At 45.7% G+C, this 18,457-nt stretch overlaps 1 protein-coding gene across 3 annotated transcripts; it reads right to left on the bottom strand.

The window, feature by feature from the left end:
• Positions 1–1,584: 1,584 nt before the first annotated feature.
• Positions 1,585–14,550, bottom strand: POLR1H (RNA polymerase I subunit H). 3 transcript variants are annotated; one of them, XM_033917182.1, is made up of 5 exons: positions 14,359–14,550; positions 12,710–12,857; positions 12,335–12,438; positions 5,568–5,673; positions 1,585–1,897 (listed from the first exon to the last, which is right to left on the bottom strand). In XM_033917182.1, exons 2-5 carry the CDS (start codon positions 12,837–12,839, stop codon positions 1,866–1,868), a joined length of 372 nt encoding a protein of 123 aa, XP_033773073.1. In that variant the 5' UTR covers positions 12,840–12,857; positions 14,359–14,550; the 3' UTR covers positions 1,585–1,865. The 3 variants fall into 3 exon arrangements, with proteins under 3 accessions (XP_033773073.1, XP_033773075.1, XP_033773074.1); XM_033917184.1 differs by having other exon boundaries at positions 5,564–5,673; positions 14,359–14,549; XM_033917183.1 differs by lacking the exon at positions 14,359–14,550 and adding an exon at positions 13,659–14,276.
• Positions 14,551–18,457: the final 3,907 nt, after the last annotated feature.

The raw sequence follows: 18,457 nt of genomic DNA, 5'->3' as shown, positions 1-18,457 counted from the left end.
TGCATATTCATTGGAGAAATCCTGAAAACCTAACTGGATTGCGGCCCTCAAGGAGGGACCTTGAGATCCCTGGTTCTAGTCTGTCTTTGCAATGCAAGCAATATATTGGTTTGTTTTAACCAATAATTTTACTTTGTTGTATATCGCCTAGAAATTTAATAGGCGACTAAACCAAATTTTAATAAAACTTGGAAAGGGGATGGAACAACTTCCCTATGAGGAAAGCTTAAAGCAGCTAGGGCTCTTCAGTTTAGAGAAGACAGCTCAGGGTAGATATGATAGAGATCTATAAAACACCGAATGGAGGGGAACGGGTAGATGTGAATCGCTCATTTACTCTTTCCAAAAACACCAATGCAATAAAGTTACCATAATTTTCAAGACACACTTTTTTACCCCAAAAAAGTAGGTGGAAATAAGGGTGTGCCTTATGGAGCGAATACCCCCCCCCAGTACCTGTTTTTAATCACGGCAGGACCCCCCCCCCCCATACCTGTTTTTAATCACGGCACAACCTTCGCCCCCTTCTTTACCCTCCCTCCTTGTGCTTCACCCCGCCCCCCTCCTCCTGAGACCAGGGCACGCAGAGACTATGCATTCCATAAACACAGCATCTCCCACCGCCACTGGAGCCCCCCTCATTGGCCCCGCAGCAGGATGAGGGACTTGTTCAATACCTGCACACAGAACTGCTGGCGCGAGCTGCTTCAGGAGATGCACACGAGGCTCGCCTGAAAGGTCAAATATGGCCAAGATTACCCGAGAGTGGGGGTTCCCACTGCCATCACAGCCCGTGACACAAAGCCCCCATCATCAAGTGCGGCCTGCCCGAGATCAGCGCCATGCAGACGAGAAGGCCAAGACCTGGGCTCCGTCGCCGCAGAAGTCTTCCGCCAAACCCAAGGAGTTTGGCATTGACATGAGACCGCTGAGCCCGCAATCGTTAAAGCTCCTCTATCAGGGCCTTGACAAGGATGGCTTGGGAAGGCAGCAGTTCCTGGAGCACAGGAAGCTGAAGAGCCCAGAGGAGAAGTTCCAGTTCCATCGCATTTCCTCCTGGGACTATGGCTGGTGCATTGGTAAGCCCGGCCCAAATGCCTCCAGCATCTGACAGGAGGCTTTGACGTCAGTCCTTGGTTATAAGGTGCCACCTCGCTGCATTGTGGGATTTGTGGTCCTGTATAGGAACCTTGATTCATTCCTACACATTGTCTATAAAAGATGAAACTGGCCAAGTGGCTCCCCTAGTAACTGGAACTTGGAGACTGTGTGCCTGCCCTGTCTGCCAGCCACTAGGCCTGCCTGCCCTGTCCCAGCCTACCACTAGACCACCAGAGGGGGACAGGGTACAGAGCCTGGCAAGGAGTGTGGGGTTGGGTGCAGAGCCTGGCAGGGAGAATTTGGTTCAGAAATTTTTTTTCTTGTTCTCCTCTAAATCTAGGGTGTGTTTTACAGTCAGGTGCGTCTTATGGAGTGAAAAATACAGATCTGCCCATAATTTTCTCCTAAATTTTTAAAGGGGCCTCAGGCAGCCTTAGAAACACAAAAAAATTCCAGAAAGAGAACCCACACCTCAGACTCACCAGTAGTCAAAATAGAAAACATATTTTATTTTATTTTGTATACAAGGCTGTCAACTTTCATTCTGCCAAAATTTACAGACAACCCCTCCCACCACCACCACTACCACCTCATGTAAACATAATCAGTGGACAAAAGGACCAGAAGAAACCCCATCTTGCATCTCCTGCAGCAACAATAAGATCAGGAACTGATGTCCGACAGCGAGACCTTCTGCCATGTTCACAATCTTCCAAGGGGAGGCTGTGTCGTTAAAGTTATCATTCCAGACAACACAGGATCCATCAACAATTATGAATCCTCTTTCTCCTGATACCTGGGGAGAGAAGACAAACTTGGAATTGTATTTTCAGATGTAAAACACAATAGCATCCAGCTTGGCTGCTCAAAATACATTCGTCGGCCTCTGGTTTTATTCCTAGTTCGCCTTTCTTCCTATTTGATATTTAGGGGTCCTTTTATCAAGCTGCGTAATACCGCGCGTTAAACCGCCTGCCGCGCTAGCATTGATTAGGCGTTAGTTTTTTAGCCGGCCGCGGGGGTTAGCGCGTGATGAAATGTCCGACACGCTAACCCCGCTAGCGTGGCTTGATAAAAGGAGTCCTTACTGTTCTTTTCCTTTTTATACACAGTACTTTTTTCTTTGGAAGGGGGGGATAAAAGGAAAACAGATTTGAATGTCATGAAAACATAAATACGCATGTCCCTGAAATCAACTTTTGTTTTCAGTCCTTTGTGTTTCCTTTATATTGTACAGTACAGTGGTACCTTGGATTACGAGCATAATCCGTTCCAGGAGCATGCTCATAATCCAAAATGCTCGTTTATTAAAGCGAGTTTCCCCATAGGAAATAATGGAAACTCGCTTTGACAGGTTCCCATCCTCCACCCCCCCCCCCCCCCGAGGCCAGCAGCGCTGCTCCCCCCCCCAAGAACCGGCATTGCTCCCCCCGAAGGCCCCCCCGTGAACCGGCACCCTCTCCCCCCCCCCCGCGATCCAGCACCCCCCCGCCGCGACCTGAGGTCCCCCAACCCACCCAAACCCTCTTCTTACTTCAGTGTAGCCTCCGCACCGGCACCAGCATGTCCTGCCGGTGCCCGAAGATCTGCTTCCTGTGCTGGGCCTTGAGCACGTGTGCATGCTCAAGGCCTGAGAGTTCACGTTCTCCCCCTTCTAAAGAACAGTAAGGGCTCCTTTTATCAAGCGGGGTTAGCGTGTAGGACATTTCATCACGCGCTAAACCCCCGCGGCCGGCTAAAAAACTAACGCCTGCTTAATGCTAGCGCGGCAGGCGTTTTAACGCGCGGTATTATGCGCGTTAAACCCCCTACCGCAGCTTGATAAAAGGACCCCTAAATCTCAAATAGGAAGAAAGGAGAACTAGGAATAAAAGCTCTTCAGTTGGACGTTTGGAGCTTAGGCGTTTTTTTCTTTCATTATGGCTAAAAAGTGTAGACGTGCTGTGGGGGTCCTTTTAGACGTAGTGGAGATTGGGCGTTTAGGCAGAGGAAGGCCATAATCAAAACATGGACATTTGTTTTGGTTATGGACACTTTCCCTGCTTCTGGGTTGAACGTTTAGGGACTTAGCCCAAAAGGGGACTTAGACGCTTTTTTTGATTATGCCCTTTCACGTATTTTTGAATGTTTTCCATTTTGTGGAGGGGGCTAAGACTCTCCTGCCGTTTAAATTTTGGGTTAACTCCCTGGTATTCGTTGCTCCATAATATATATATATATATTTTTTTTTTTGTTGTTGTTGTTGTTATTGTTGTTATTATTGCACTAGTTTAGTGTCTCAGGTACTGTCTTTTTGGTACTGCTGCTTGTTTTGGTTCCTTTTAAGTATCTTAGTGCAGCATATTTTGTGATAAAATCAACCAGAGCCGTTTTTAAAATTGGTTCAGACACTAACCCACCCCCCTTTTACAAAATCATGAAAGCGGTTTTTAGTGCAGGCCGGCGTACTGAATGCTCTGCACTGCTCCCGACGCTCATAGGAACTCTGAATGTCGGGAGCAACAAAGCATTCAGCTTGCCGACTGGTGCTAAAAACCGCTTTTGTGGTTTTGTAAAAGGAGGGGGTAGTGAGGGTTCCTTTTACAATGCCAAGGTAGAGGTTTCTATCGAGGGTCAGCGAGGTAAATGTTCCAACGATCATAGGAATTTGATGAGTGTCGGAGCATTTACACTTTGTAAAAGCTAGCATAAGCCTATTAAATCCAATGGGGCCGTTAGTCACACCACAGAAGTTAGCCAGGCTGACTCCTGTAGTAGGCGCTAAGCCCAGATATTCAATGGTGGGCTGTTTCCAGTGACCAGCACTGAATATCTGGTTTATACTTTGGCTGCTATAAGCTGTTTATTAAATCATGTTCATTAAATATTTTCAAAAAATACAAACATATATATGATATTTAAGCAAAAACAGCAAAGGATTAAATCACCTAACAACAAAGAAAATTTCAATACAAAGTCATAATATCCCCTTGTCCCACTCCCCCCCCCAATCCCTCCCTCCCAAGGCTGCGTAAAACAAAAACCATAAAAAATAAAAATCAAGACCTATTAATTAAAACACGACTATGTGCAGTAGGTTAATTTAGGATGGTTATAATTCAATTTTTTAATCTTTTTTTTTAAATGGTGTTTTCAAATCGGCACCGATTAAGCCAACTAAGAAACATAGTGACTGATGTTTCTACCCTCCCGATTAGCGTCGAATCTACAAGCTAAGTACTTTTAGCATATATTTAAAAAATTTCTTAAAAATATTTATAATATATACACAGCAAAACGTATACTGGGTCCGATGACGAGTGGGAGCATAAAGCCCCGCACAATGAGATGGTTTGAGGGTGTGGTGGTCCGCCGAGGACCTGAAAACATTGTTAAACTATATAGAATGAAGTTTGGCAAATCGGTGAAATAACATCTTGCTGATGCTGACTGATATATGATAATATTCTTCATTCAAATTGATTACAGTAGTGCCTAGGTTCACATTATATGAGTTTTAAATAAAACACATCCAAATTTAGCCAACCAGAAGTAGCACGCAATTAAGACAGACTCGGGAGAGTACCTGAGTCAGTGAGAAACTGATAAAGATAAGAAATATTACTCCTTCTTGCCAGGCATGAAATCCAACAGATGTCATGCCTGGCAAAAAAGATCTATTGCCACAAGTAGGCAATAGAGGCAGGGCAGGATTAATTCGTCGAGGGCCCCTAGGCACACAAGTACACTGGGCCCTCTGCCCCACCCCACCATGCGCCTAGGCGGAAACAGGAAGCTGCGTCAGAGGGAAGCTTTCGGCAAGAAGCACCGCTTGCACAATTACAGTTCCCGTTGCCTTTCTTACCCGCGTTGCTTGCTTGTTTTACGTTCCGTCGATAGGAGGGGGGGGGGTGTCGCCGATCGATGCTGGAGGGGCCCATCGCTGTTTGGAAAAAACAATGTTGATGCCCTCCTTCATCGGGCCCCCCTGACCATTTCGGGCCCTAGGCAAGTGCCTACTTGGCCTATTGGTTAATCCTGCCCTGAATAAAGGTGTAATGCGATAATCCAGTTGTAACTGAACAGATACCCAATTGCCAGGTGAATCTCGGAGGAGCAAGGAAAAAATAATTTAATTTTTAATCTTTTTTTTAAATGGTGTTTTCAAATCGGCACCGATTAAGCCAACTAAGAAAAATTAAGCCCTCCCCCCTTTTTATGAAGCCGCATTAGGCTTTTTTTCTCGCTGTCCGCAGTGGTATTAGCTACAATGCTTATAGGAATTCTAAGAGTGTCTGAGCTAACATTGCTGCGGCCGGCGAGAAAAAAGCCTAATGCGGCTTTGTAAAGGCGTGCTGATCTAAACACCTAACTTCAAGCGCCGTTTAGAGAATGCGGGCCTTAGTGCGAAACCACCACTTGGTTTTTGGAAGATAGGTCAAGAGTTCACATTGCCGATTTCACCCCTCCCCAAACTGCTTACTTGCATTTTAGACACATGTAGAACACGGTCTGTCCCTCGTCCGCAGAGCGCATCTGCCGAGTGTGGTACGTCATGCCCTCGTGGCCACACCTCAGGCACTTCCGCTCAATCTGCAAGTCACACAGCAAATTCAGTCAGTATCACCAAAACAGATTTTACAAACACCCTGGAGAAAAAAAGAGGGAGGACGTGAATTCTAACTAGCAATGTTGGCTGGGAAAGCGTTGCTCCAGCAAAGCAGTGTCCTGGTCACAGGAACCAGAACTTTCTTTTCTGCCATGGGGTTCTCAACCCAGTCAGGTTTTCAGGATATCTGCAATGAATATGCATGAGATAAATGTTCATATTCATATTCATGCATATTCATTGCAGATATCCTGAAAACCTGATTGGCTGGGTATGTCCCGAGGACTGAGTTGAAAACCACTACGCTAAACCCATGGCACAGCAAAATTACTTTATTTTTAACATTAAAAAAAATAAAATACAGTGAAGATAAAGCAAAGGGAAGTTCAAGAATATTTATCACACACAGTGAAACTCTTCTTGCTGAATAAACTAAGTTTCTGCAGATTTTTTTTATCTTTTTGCATTTCAAAAACCAAAAATAGTACAAGTATAAGAACCCTATTGGAAAAATAATAACAGAAGCATAAGATAAATGCAAATAAATTATGAAAAACATTCTTCTGATTACTGCTTGGTCAATTACGGGGGAGCGTGTCATAGATAATTCCATCCAGCCAAAACTAGGGAAACGTTAAAGACGTGGAGGGACATAATCAAAAGAAAAAAATGTTAAAAAAAAAAACACACAACGTCTAAAAAGTCCCCTAAATGGCTACTTGGATGATCAAAACGCCTGATCGTCCAAGTACCCATAACCAAAGCTGTTTTTTAGACGTATCTAAAACCAACTTAGGCCTTTCCCCTGCCTCTAGACGCACAGAGAGAAAAGAGGCGTGTTTAGAGGAGGGGTAAGGGTGGGCGGTGGGTGGGAGGGGGCTGACCTACACCTAGGCGTACAACAGGTATAACCAAAACCTTAGGCAGGTTGCCTAGTCGGCACTTATACTTTTTTGACTTAGACCAAGTCAAAACACGTCTAAGTGCCGAAAACGCAACCTGCCTACCCCTCCACCCGCACCCTCCTGCCTGGATCGATGTGGGGAGGGGGGGATTCTGTAACCGGTGTTGTTTTTGACAGACACCGGTTACAGAATCCAGCTTTTAGGCGAAGGACTCCTCCTTCGCCTAAAAGCCCTTGTGTTAGACGTTTGGGGCTTAGGCGTTTTGTTAGTTCATTATGGACAAAAAGTGTAGACGTCATGGAGGTGTACTTGTAGACGTAGTGGTGATCTGGGCGTTTAGGCAGAGGAAGGCCATTATCAAAACAAAACTCCTTTTGGACGTTTGTTTTGATTATGCTTCTGCTTTGAACGTTTAAGGACTTAGGCCAAAAGGGGACTTAAGACGCTGTTTTTGATTATTAACCCCATAATTCTCAGGGTTGTAATATATCGCAAAAATCAAATCTATCCCTAAGGTGTAGACATAACCACTCCTGGTTCAAGGCAAACCGCTAGGTCCCCACCTTTCTCAGACTCTTTAAAAGCCTTTTATCCAGTGTCTCCTGTAACTCCCCTGGGAGCAGCCACACACAAAATTATTTCACCGTGCCAACGTGGAGCTCCTAACTTATCAATTACAGCAGGGACATTTTATTTATTCAATTTTCTATGCCGCTCACCTGGGGGTTGCTCAGAATGGTTTACATGAATTTATTCAGGCACTCAAGCATTTTTCCCTGTCTGTCCCGGTGGGCTTACAATCTATCTAATGTACCTGGGGATAGGGTGGGATTAAGTGACTTTCGCAGGGAGCAGCGTGGGGTTTGAACCCACAGCTTCAGGGTGCTGAGAATGTAGCTTTAACCACTGTGTCACACTCTCTCCTAGGCCAGTCCTAGCCTGCTGCATTTTGGAATCAACAGGCAGTCTCAAAACCTACAAATTGCGCCAAGGATGTAAGCTAAAAATCCCAGACTAGCCCAAAAATATTTCTCCTGGAACTGGATGTTGACAACTCTGGTTCAGAGACGGATACTATATATATATATATATATATATATATATATACTCATACATGCAGTAGGAAAATAGCCAGAAAGAGCAGAGACCAACAGGGCCTTGATCACGAAGCCTGGAAGAGGCACAGATTCTCAGTGCTGGCAGGGGTGGGGGAAGGCTAAAACCTTGGATGAGCAGACGATCCTTAGGGATGGGGAAGCAAGGGTTAATGTTTAAAACAGCCACTGAGAATCCCCAGGAGCAAAGACAAGAGTTGCCAAGTTACCCATTTCCAGGGGGGAGATTTTTTTTTTTTTTTGGTCCAAACATAAGCGAGGCCACACATCATACCAAGGAGCAAAAACAAGAGTAATAGTGACAAGTATTATTATTAAGTCACCAATCTGCCTTTAATTAATGATAAAAAGTGCACCAGACCCAATATGGTCATGATTCAGCAAATGCATTCTTCTATCATGTGGACCTCACTCCCAAAATGGTCAATAAGAATAAAAAAAAGTGTATACATTAAAAAAAAAAAAAACCCAAACTGAAATGCTGCTAATACACTGTTTCTTTCAAACTATTTTATGAGTCAGTGAGATCCACAGGTTATAATGCCTCTGTATCGCTCCATGGTGTGACCTCACCTCAAGTTTTGCGTTCAATTCTGATCGCAGGATTCACTTGACCATATTCGTTCGATAATGGCGTTTGTTTGATATCTTTTATGCGGTTTGTCTTATACCTTAACCACCATGGACCCCTGAGGAAGGCGTATCATCTGAAACATGGACCGGTTCGGGTCCCCTGGTTGGCTATAAGGTTGTATATGTTACTGCATTTTTTTCTATTAATAAACAACGCCTTCATCTTGTACGTCATCTGCAGTTTGTTTGTTGTTTTCTGCTTGCTGCTTGTTCCACTGCAGACCACGTTGGATTTTCCTTTTTTGTGCGTAAGCACTAGAACACCAACACATACATTGTAAAACTAAACAAGCCAGATCCTGCACAGTCAGAAAGCCATGTCCCTTTCATACACACAGATAGATACACCCTTTGCCCAATATGGAATAATCACAAACTAAAAATAGAAATATGTAGACAAAAGTTAAACTGAACTGCCAAGAAACCAGACTCTGCATACAATGCAACACCACAACACCACAAAAATAGTAATACATGTCCTCTAATACTGTGCAAAATATAAAGACAGTAGATATAAATTTGAAAAAAACGATACATAACAATCACCACTTTACAAATTAACAAATAAAAATAAAACAAATAATGAGAAATAAGAAAATACCATTTTATTGGACTAATCCCCGTAAGCTCGGTCCCCATTCCCACAAACCACCTGATTCCATCTACACAAGCCTTGAATTGTTTTATATTGAACTTATTATATTAAAGTATAAAAAGAAACAATATTCTATACAATTGTCAATTTATAAATCAGCGTCTTCTCCCCACTCTCTCTTCTCCATTTCCCTTCAGCGTCCTCAGCCCACTTTCTCTCCACTTTCCTTCAGTGCATGCACATAAAAACAAACAAGTAATTTTATATCATTTTCATTCTATTCATTCATAGAAATTAAAGTCTAAATAATGCCAGTCACATAACAAAACATGATTTTACAAAAATAATTCCCTGCAGTCAAGCCTGCAAGGATTACTAGATGTCTTTCAGCAGCTCCCCTCCCTCCTTCCCCCTTACCTTCGTGGCCAAGTCAAAATGATCTACCAACAATAAAATTTTAAAAACACAAAGCACACTGTACGCAGAGAAAATGTTAATTATCATTTATATTCCACGGGTTTTCAAAGAGGTCAAGGCAGACGATTTTATGCAATGTCACCTCAGTAACAACTATACAAAAATAGACAAATATACCCCCTCCCTTTTTACTAAACCGCGATAGCGTTTTTTAGCGTAGGGAGCTGCGCTGAATGCCCCACACTGCTCTCGACACTCATAGGCTCCCTGCACTAAAAACCGCTAATGCGGTTTAGTAAAAGGGGGCCATAGTGCAAAATATAGACAGAATATATAAATTCTCAAAACGGATACATTTTGATCACTAAATTGAAAAGAATCATTTTTCCTACCTTTGTTTGGTAATTTCATCAGTCTCCTGTATGCTTCCTCTCCTCCAGACATCAATCCCTCCCCCAACTTTTTCTTTGTTTCATCCTGCCCCCTTCTTTCTTTCTCCATGCCCCCTTTCTGTATGTCTGTCTTTCTCTCTCTCTCTGTGCCCCATTTCTTTCTTTCACCCTGCCCCCTTCTTTCTCTCTCCATGCCCCCTTTCTTTCTGTCTTTCTCTCTCTCTCCGTGCCCCATTTCTTTCTTTCACCCTGCCACATTTCTTTCTTTCTCTCCATGCCCCCTTTCTTTCTCTATGTCTGTCTTTCTCTCTCTCTCCCCATTTTTTTCTTTCTTTGTTTCACCCTGCCCTCTTTCTTTCTTTCTGGCTCCCTGTCCCCCCTCCTTTCTTTCTTTCTGGCTCTCTGTCTCCCCTCCCACTTTCTTTCTTTCTTTCTCCCTGCCCTCCCCCATGCCACTGCCATTGGGAAACATGCTGCTGCCACCGCCGCCAGGGAAAGGCTGTCACTGGCCATCAGGAACAGGCTGGTGCCGAGTTCGCCCTGCTTCTCTTTCCCGCGGGGCCGACCAACTCTCACTGCCCGACATCAATTCTAATGTCGGAGAGGACGTTCCGGGCCAGCCAAGCAGCGTTCTGGAACATTGCCCGCTTCACTGCTGTAACCTCATGCAAGCGCTTTCCTGCGTCTATACACGATTGTCCTCTCCACTCCACCTCACAATCACGTACAGACGCAGGAAAGCACTTGCGTGAGGTTACAGCAGTGAGGCGGGCAACGTTCCAGAACATAAGGTAACCATTGGAGGCAGTACAGCTTGTGCGTGTGTCCGATGCTGGAGGAGGTGAGAGCTGAAGGCAGTTGCGAATGCGACCACAGGACACTTAAGGCACAAGTTTTCCATAAAGAACTATTTTTTATGCGCCCCTCCAAGTACCTACAAATCCAAAATGTGGCCCTGCAAAGGGTTTGAGTTTGAGACCACTGGACTAGATGGACCATTGGTCTGACCTAGTAAGGTTATTCTTAGGTTCTTAAGAATGTATAAGTTGCCTCTGAAGCAGGGAGATTCTTTTTTAGCCAGTATGAACTTGTGAGCCCACCAGGACAGAGGGAAAAATGCTTTGAATACCTGTGAATGTAAAACCGCTTAGACAACCTTCATTGACAGGCAGTATATAAATAATTATTATTAATAATAACAATAATAATTATAAAATTTTAAATGCCACAATGCTTTTGTGATGATATTTTTCCTAATTATGAAATCCGTTCTACAAATCCCATAATGCAGCAGGATGGGGATGTCAGACATACTGGACTTTATTAAAAAATCTCCCTCCTGAAGCAGGGTAACGCAAAGCTTCCAAGGAGGCTGGCTTTCTCAGCGTGAGATTTAGGGCAAGCCCATAACCCATAACTCTGTCCAGCCCCACCCCAACTGCAGCCTGCAGCAGCAGGAGATGCCTTAATAAAACGTTATCTCCTGCTGCCACGGGACCAGTCTCTTGACAACTGCGGGTGACTCGGCAAGTCCGATAATGTGGCAGCTCTACTAGCCATAATGGAATTTTGCATCCACTTGTTTTGCAAAATTACAATTTGACTTTCATCTTAAACAATTGAATTAGACATATGTCAAATTGACGTTAGTCACGCTTTCTGCGTTCTTACGCTCAGTACGTACACATAACAACCCTCCCCCTCTGATTTAAAAATGAGAAGGTGCTGTGGCGTCTTTCTGGCGGTTGAAATCTTTTGAATTGGTAGCGGTCTCGTACTTTGTAGCGTTTTCCCCCCATAGCACAGCCTTATAAGCTATTTTAAGATTTCTGTCGCAGTTTGAGCAGTGGAATTCTTACTCGCATTCGACTTTGTCACATTTTTGTTTTTTAGGTGTGCTTACACATCACTATTTCATAATAGTTACTCAAAGCTTTAAAGGATTCTAATTATACTCAAGATCGGGTCTCCTGAAGCAGGAAACGAAACGGGGCCACGTTGGGACCCCAAAACTCTTTATAAAGCTAAGCTATAGTATTACAATTCATTTACTTTAAGTGATGTCCGTTTGATGAAGTATATGAAGAAAAGAACGCCATCATTTTTTAAGTGTTTTGAAAGATTGTGACATTTCTTTATTCTTTTTGACTCTGGCTTGGAGCGTGATCGTCATTGAAACAGCTGCAGTGACTTGAAGGCAAACTCTGTATCAACACTAGGAGGGTGTATACCTTCCTTGTAGAGTTTCACGTCTCTGAGCAACTTACAATTTTTTGATCACTCTCCATAGACAGGTCATTATTTCTAAGCAAGGTCAGTTCATATATTTTTTAATATAAGTACTTTCCGACTCTCCTCCTTTTTCAACCAGTATCACCCCTGCATTTTCTAAAGGAAATCTACAAAGGAGCAAGGCATAAAAAAAAAACAAATCTGATAGATGATGCAATATCAGAAGAGGGAGGAATAATGAGCCTGGAAGTCTTTCTGTGCCATGTTTCACAGTGCGTATCATAGCAAAACTATTCTAATCACAGTAGCTCTCCAAAGGGACTGGGGTGGGGAAGGTTGTTGCTGCCATTACTCACCATGGGTCCATGGATCTCTACTGCCTCCTTACCCTGCAGTAGTGTGGTAGAACCCTCCAGTTTGTTAAATACCGTTGAAGACTGGACCACTTTTCCCTCAAAGTCTAAAACAAGAAAAGAAACCAGAATCGCGAAGCAGGTAGGAAACTGTATACCCACTGGCATTTGCTCAACTGCTGTGTCCTCTCTTATTCCCAATGCACACACCCTTTTGTATTTTAAAACTGCCAAATTAACCTTATGGACGTTGGAGGTGCCACACTGGGTCAAAGAAAAGGTTAATCAAGCCCAGATTATTTTAAAGCTACTTTATAAGGAGCTGCATAGCTGTGGAAAAGGCTTTTAGCTCTCTGACTGCTCGTGGCCAGCTCTCACCCTTTACATCGATCTTGAACTTGCATCGTGGGCAGGTGACTGTGTCCTGCAGCCCCGGCAGAGGCAGGATGGAGCCGCACTCGGGGCAGAAGTCAGGGTCTGAATGGAAGCAAGAGCTGCTGGAGTCCATGTTATCTGTCCCAGGAGTCTGAAAAGAGAAAGAACAAACAGAGGGTTCTGGTGAAAGAAGCAGCAGGGCCTAGGGTTATCATATTGCTCCAGAAAAAGGAGGACAGACTGAGACATCCTTGCTTCTGGATTTTACTTCCACTTTATCTGGAGTCATATGGTAACCCTAAGCAGGGGTAATGAACAGAGATAGAGAAAGGGGGGGAGGAAACAGGGGCAATAACCAAAGACACAGGAGAGAGAGAGAGAGAGAGAGGGAGGGAGGGAGAGGAACAAGAGGCAATAGCCCAGGGGTGAGCAACGAGGACCGCAATCCAGTCAGGTTTTTAGGATTTCCCTAATGAATATGCATGAGATCTATTTGCATGCACTGCCTCCATTGTATGCAAATGAATCTCATGCATATTCATTGGGGAAATCCTAAAAACCCGACTGGATGGCGGTCCTTGTTGCCCACCCCTGCAAATAGCCAGAAATACCAGTTCTGCTGCAGAGGTCAAGAGGAAGCAAGGGAAAACAGGGACAATAACTAGAGCTGAAGAGCAAAGCAAAGCTAGGGCAATAACAAGCATATAGCACCTACTTTAACTAGTTTGGAGGGAGTGCAGGGGCATTAACCAGATACACATCACCTGATGAGGAGGAGACAAGGGAGAAAGGAAGTAGGGACAATAACCAGAGAGATGCAAGAGAGAAGGGGAGAGAAAACCCAAAGAAACAGGACCTGCTGGGAACAGAGAGAGAGGGGTGATAAAACAGAGATAAAGGATCTGCTGGGAGGGTAACCAGAGACAGAAGAGAGAAAACGGGGGGCACGAACCTACAAATAGCAATACAGGAATTTTTTGAGAACAACTGGAAAGAGAAGAAGCAACGTGGACAAGGCAGCAGAGAACGAGGAGCGACAGCCAGACTCAAGACTGGCCCAAAGCTCCCCCTCCCCAGGAGCTGATGCACGCATGCAAGCCCAGATCTCAGCAAGAGCTGCAGAAGACAGCCAGATTCACGACTGGCCCCAAAGCTCCCCCTCCCCAGGAGCTGATGCACGCATGCAAGCCCAGATCTCAGCAAGAGCTGCAGAAGACAGCCAGATTCACGACTGGCCCCAAAGCTCCCCCTCCCCAGGAGCTGATGCACGCATGCAAGCCCAGATCTCAGCAAGAGCTGCAGAAGACAGCCAGATTCACGACTGGCCCCAAAGCTCCCCCTCCCCAGGAGCTGATGCACGCATGCAAGCCCAGATCTCAGCAAGAGCTGCAGAAGACAGCCAGATTCACGACTGGCCCCAAAGCTCCCCCTCCCCAGGAGCTGATGCACGCATGCAAGCCCAGATCTCAGCAAGAGCTGCAGAAGACAGCCAGATTCACGACTGGCCCCAAAGCTCCCCCTCCCCAGGAGCTGATGCACGCATGCAAGCCCAGATCTCAGCAAGAGCCTTCTGCAAGCAGAAGGAAACAGGAAGGCGCGTGCATGCGTCGCGCGCAGGCCGTGCAAAACGCAGGCACCCGCCGGCACTTTACCTGCGCTCCGCCAGATGCCTTCTCTCCCACCCACCCCCCACCCCGGAGCACGGGGGAAGGGCGAGAGGTCCACTTCCTGCTCCAGGAGCGGGGGCCAGAGCGCCCCCTGCAGTCTCGAAGGATGCACTGCGTCTCGTTTCAGCTTCTGGGCTTTGGAGGAGGTTAAGGGTGTTGGGGGGGGCACTTCCTGCTACAGGAGCGGGGACCAGAGCGCCCCCTGCAGCCTCGGAGGACGCATACAGTATACACCAGTGGTCTCACTCCCCAACCCTGTCCAGGAGGACCTCCAGGCCAATCGGGTTTTCAGGCTAGCCCTAATGAATATACATGAGAGAGATTTGCATATAATGGAAGTGACAGGCATGCAAATCTGCACCATGCATATTCATTAGGGCTAGCCTGAAAACCCAATTGGCCTGGTGGTGAGGGTTGGGGGAACCACTGGTATACACACATCACAACTGAGCGGATGCTGCGGTAGTCTAGTGCAGTGATTCCCAACCCTGTCCTGGAGGAACACCAGGCCAATCGGGTTTTCAGGCTAGCCCTAATGAATATGCATGAGAGAGATTTGCATATGAGGGAAGTGATAGGCATGCAAATTTGCTTCATGCATATTCATTAGGGCTAGCCTGAAAACCCAATTGGCCTGGTGTTCCTCCAGGACAGGGTTGGGAACCACTGGTCTAGTGACTGTTCTAAACGAGTGAGGTGTTGTATTAAAGTTTTTGGGTTGTGGAACAAATGGTCTGCGTTTCCATTATTTCCTATGGGGAAATTCGCTTTGATATACGAGTGCTTTGGATTACAAGCCTGCTTCTGGAACGAATTATGCTCGCAAACCAAGGTTTTACTGTATTTACATCAGGCTCCCTCCTACAGCTTCAGAAGACTGTTGACGACTTACTTTTTCTCCTTATAATGATTGTTCTCTATCCAATACTCTCTCTAGAACAGTGTTTTTCAACCTTTTTACACCTATGGACCGGCAGAAATAAAAGAACTATTCTGGCATCGCGGTTGAAGAACACTGGGTTAAGTCGTGGGCCAGACCCCGCCCATCTCTACCCAATCTCCACCCCAGACCCCGCCCCCATAATAGTACTAATTGCACCTTGCACGTCCCGTGCCTCATCTGAAAGCCTTCCCTCTGACGTGCAACGTCAGAGAGAAGGCTTCTGGTTCAGGCGCAGGATGCCCGTAGGAGCCACTGCCCGTGGCTTTCTGCACTGAATCAGTTAGGAAGAGGGAGCTAGCTTGAAGATAGCGCCGCATCGATAGACCGGCGGTTGAAGAACACTGTTTTGGGTCTGATGCACGTGCTGGCCCTGTGGACCGGCACTGGTCCATGGACCGGTGGTTGAAGAACACTGCTCTAGAATCTAATTGCTAATGGAATAACTGTTCTCAGACTTATTGCAAGCCACAATGATTCCTTATTGAAAATTGCATTGGGTTGCCATATGGCTCCAGAAAAAGGAGCCCCAACAAAAACAAAACAAAACAACAACTTGGGAATAAGGTGTATAAATAACCACGTGGGTGATACGTGGAGCAAATACTAATACAAAAAAACACCCATACATGTACTTATACAAGAACACCTTACCAGTGTCAGTAGTGCTCAGAACCAATTGAATGGTATTTAAAGATCACAACAGGGTAAAACCCCGAAAAATGTGCCTTTAATGTTCAGTCACTGCCCTTTGATCACTGTAATGGTTGTGATTAATCCAACTACATGTCCAGGGAAATCTGGACGGCTGGTAACCCTACTTTGATAGAATCTGGGCCTTAGTGGTGGATTCCATGCTTAATTTTGGGTGCCAGGATTTACGCTGAGCCTGGTATGAATAACGTGACCATTTATTTTTTTCATCAAAAGGGGACATCTATTAATATTCAGTCCCGCCCCCAATCCCACCCTACCCCGGCCCCGATTTCTTCCATTCGTTTTTCATGTACACACAATATCTTGTTATTTCATAATGGTAACCATAAAATTTTTAGAAAACCACAAAGCACCCTATACGCAGAAAAAATGTTAATTATATTTGGGGGGGTTTCAACGATGTCACCTCAGTAACTATAGAAAAATAGACAAATATAGTGCAAAATATAGACAGCAGATATAAATTCTCAAAACTGACACATTTTTATCACTAAATTGAAAATAAAATCATTTTTCCTACCTTTGCTGTCTGGTGATTTCATGAGTCTCTGGTTGTGTTTCTTTCTGACTGTGCATCCTATCTTTCATTTCTTTCTGCACTCAGGCCCAACAATTGTCCCTTTCTATTCCCTCCCTGCTTCCTTCCTATGTCCTTAGTGCCCCCAGTACCTTCCTATGTCCTTAGTGTCCCCAGCGCCTCCTTTCTATGTCCTTAGTGCCCCCAGATCCAGTGTCAGTTCTCCTTTGTACCTTTGTTCCAGGTCTCCCTCTCTCTCTCTCCCTCCTCTGTTATGATCTTGCCTCTCTCTGCTCTTCTTCAGGCACTCTCCCCCTCTTTCTGCACCTCCCAAAGTCCTGCTTCTGCCTCCTGTCTTTCCCCTTTGGTCCAGGCTTTTATCTCTCTAGTCTTCTACTTACAACCCCCCCCCCCCCCACCTTCTCTGCCGTTTTTTCTCCTTCCTTCATCCCTCCTTCCTATGTCCCCTCACTGCCTTCCAGCCTTTGTCCCACCCCCTCCCAAAAAGCCTGCCGGCCTACCTCCCCCAAAGCCAGCCTTCTCCAAAGCCAGTCTGCCTGTCTACCTCCCCCAGAGCCAGCCTGCCTGCCTACCTCCCCCAGAGCCAGCCTTCCTGCCTCCCCCAGAGCCAACCTGCCTGCCTCCCCCAAAGTCAGCCAGTCTGCCTACATCCTCCAGAGCCAGCCAATCTGCCTGCCTACCTCCCCCAGAGCCTGCCTGCCTCCCCCAAAGCCTGCCTACCTACCTCCCTCCCCCAGAGCCTGCCTGCCTCCCCCAAAGCCTGCCTGCCTACCTCCTCCCCCCCCTACCGCAGAAAACAAATTCTCTAGACCCTCTAGACCCGATTCAAACGTCATCCCCCCGGTCCACCGCCGCTGCTCTTCTGCAGCCACTAATCGCACCCGGAAGCCTTCTTCCTGACGTCAATTCTGACGTCGGAGAGGACGTTCCGGGCCAACCAGGCAGCGAATGTCTGGCCCGGAATGTCCTCTCCAACGTCAGAATTGACGTCGGGAAGAAGGCTTCCGGGTGCAAGTAGTGACAGCAAAGGAGCAGCGGCGGTGGACCTAAATCGAGCCTGGGGGGAGGCTTTTTTTTTTTGGTGCGGCAGGGGAGGGACAGGAAGCAATCGCCTGTCCCGTTGTCCCCGCGCACAGCTTCGGTTCGCTGTCCCTGAAAACGGGACATTTTGGCGTCCCGAAGCTGTGTGTGGGGACAACGGGACAGGGGATCCGAAAATGGGACTGTCCCGTTCAAAACGGGACGTATGGTCACCTTAGGTATGAATCCTAAATTAGGCGCAGATCTCCCGTATTCTATAATGCCGTTCACATTTTTAACAATGTGCCCGTGACCCTCCCGTGGCCATACCCCAATTTCAGTGGCACGCTAAGGTATATTTCAGTTGATTATTGTCTTTTAGAATTTTTCTGACATCAATGTATGATTTAAAGCTTGCTTGTATTTCTGACTTGATTGAATTTGTGCTCTATGATTAACGATGTTGTTTAGACATGTCTATGTTATTTGTGATAATCGGAGGGAAACAAGATTTTAGGTATGTGGTATGGAAACTGCATAGTTCTATGTGGTATATAAATTTTTAAATAAATAAATAAATTTAGACATGCATCTCTGTCGAATAGCATCTGCCCCAAGTTGCGCATGTAAATTCAACTAGTTGCAAATTAACGCCAGTAATTGGTTAGCGAGTAATCAGAGCTAATTGGTTTGTTATTCAATTGAATCGCATGCGCCAATTAAGGCACGGGCCCACATTTCTGAGTGCCATGTATAGAAATTTGGGGGAACTGCTTAAGGCAAAGTTAACATGGAAGCACTAAGGGGAAGAATTTGCAAATCTAATTAAAAAAATATAAGCACCCCCTAGGCGCCTACATGTGCGTGCC

The sequence above is a fragment of the Geotrypetes seraphini genome, chromosome 12, assembly GCF_902459505.1.
Source record: "Geotrypetes seraphini chromosome 12, aGeoSer1.1, whole genome shotgun sequence".
NCBI lineage: Eukaryota > Metazoa > Chordata > Amphibia > Gymnophiona > Dermophiidae > Geotrypetes > Geotrypetes seraphini.
The sequence above is the reverse complement of the archived record's forward strand: the minus strand, read 5'-3'. Positions and strand labels throughout refer to the sequence as shown.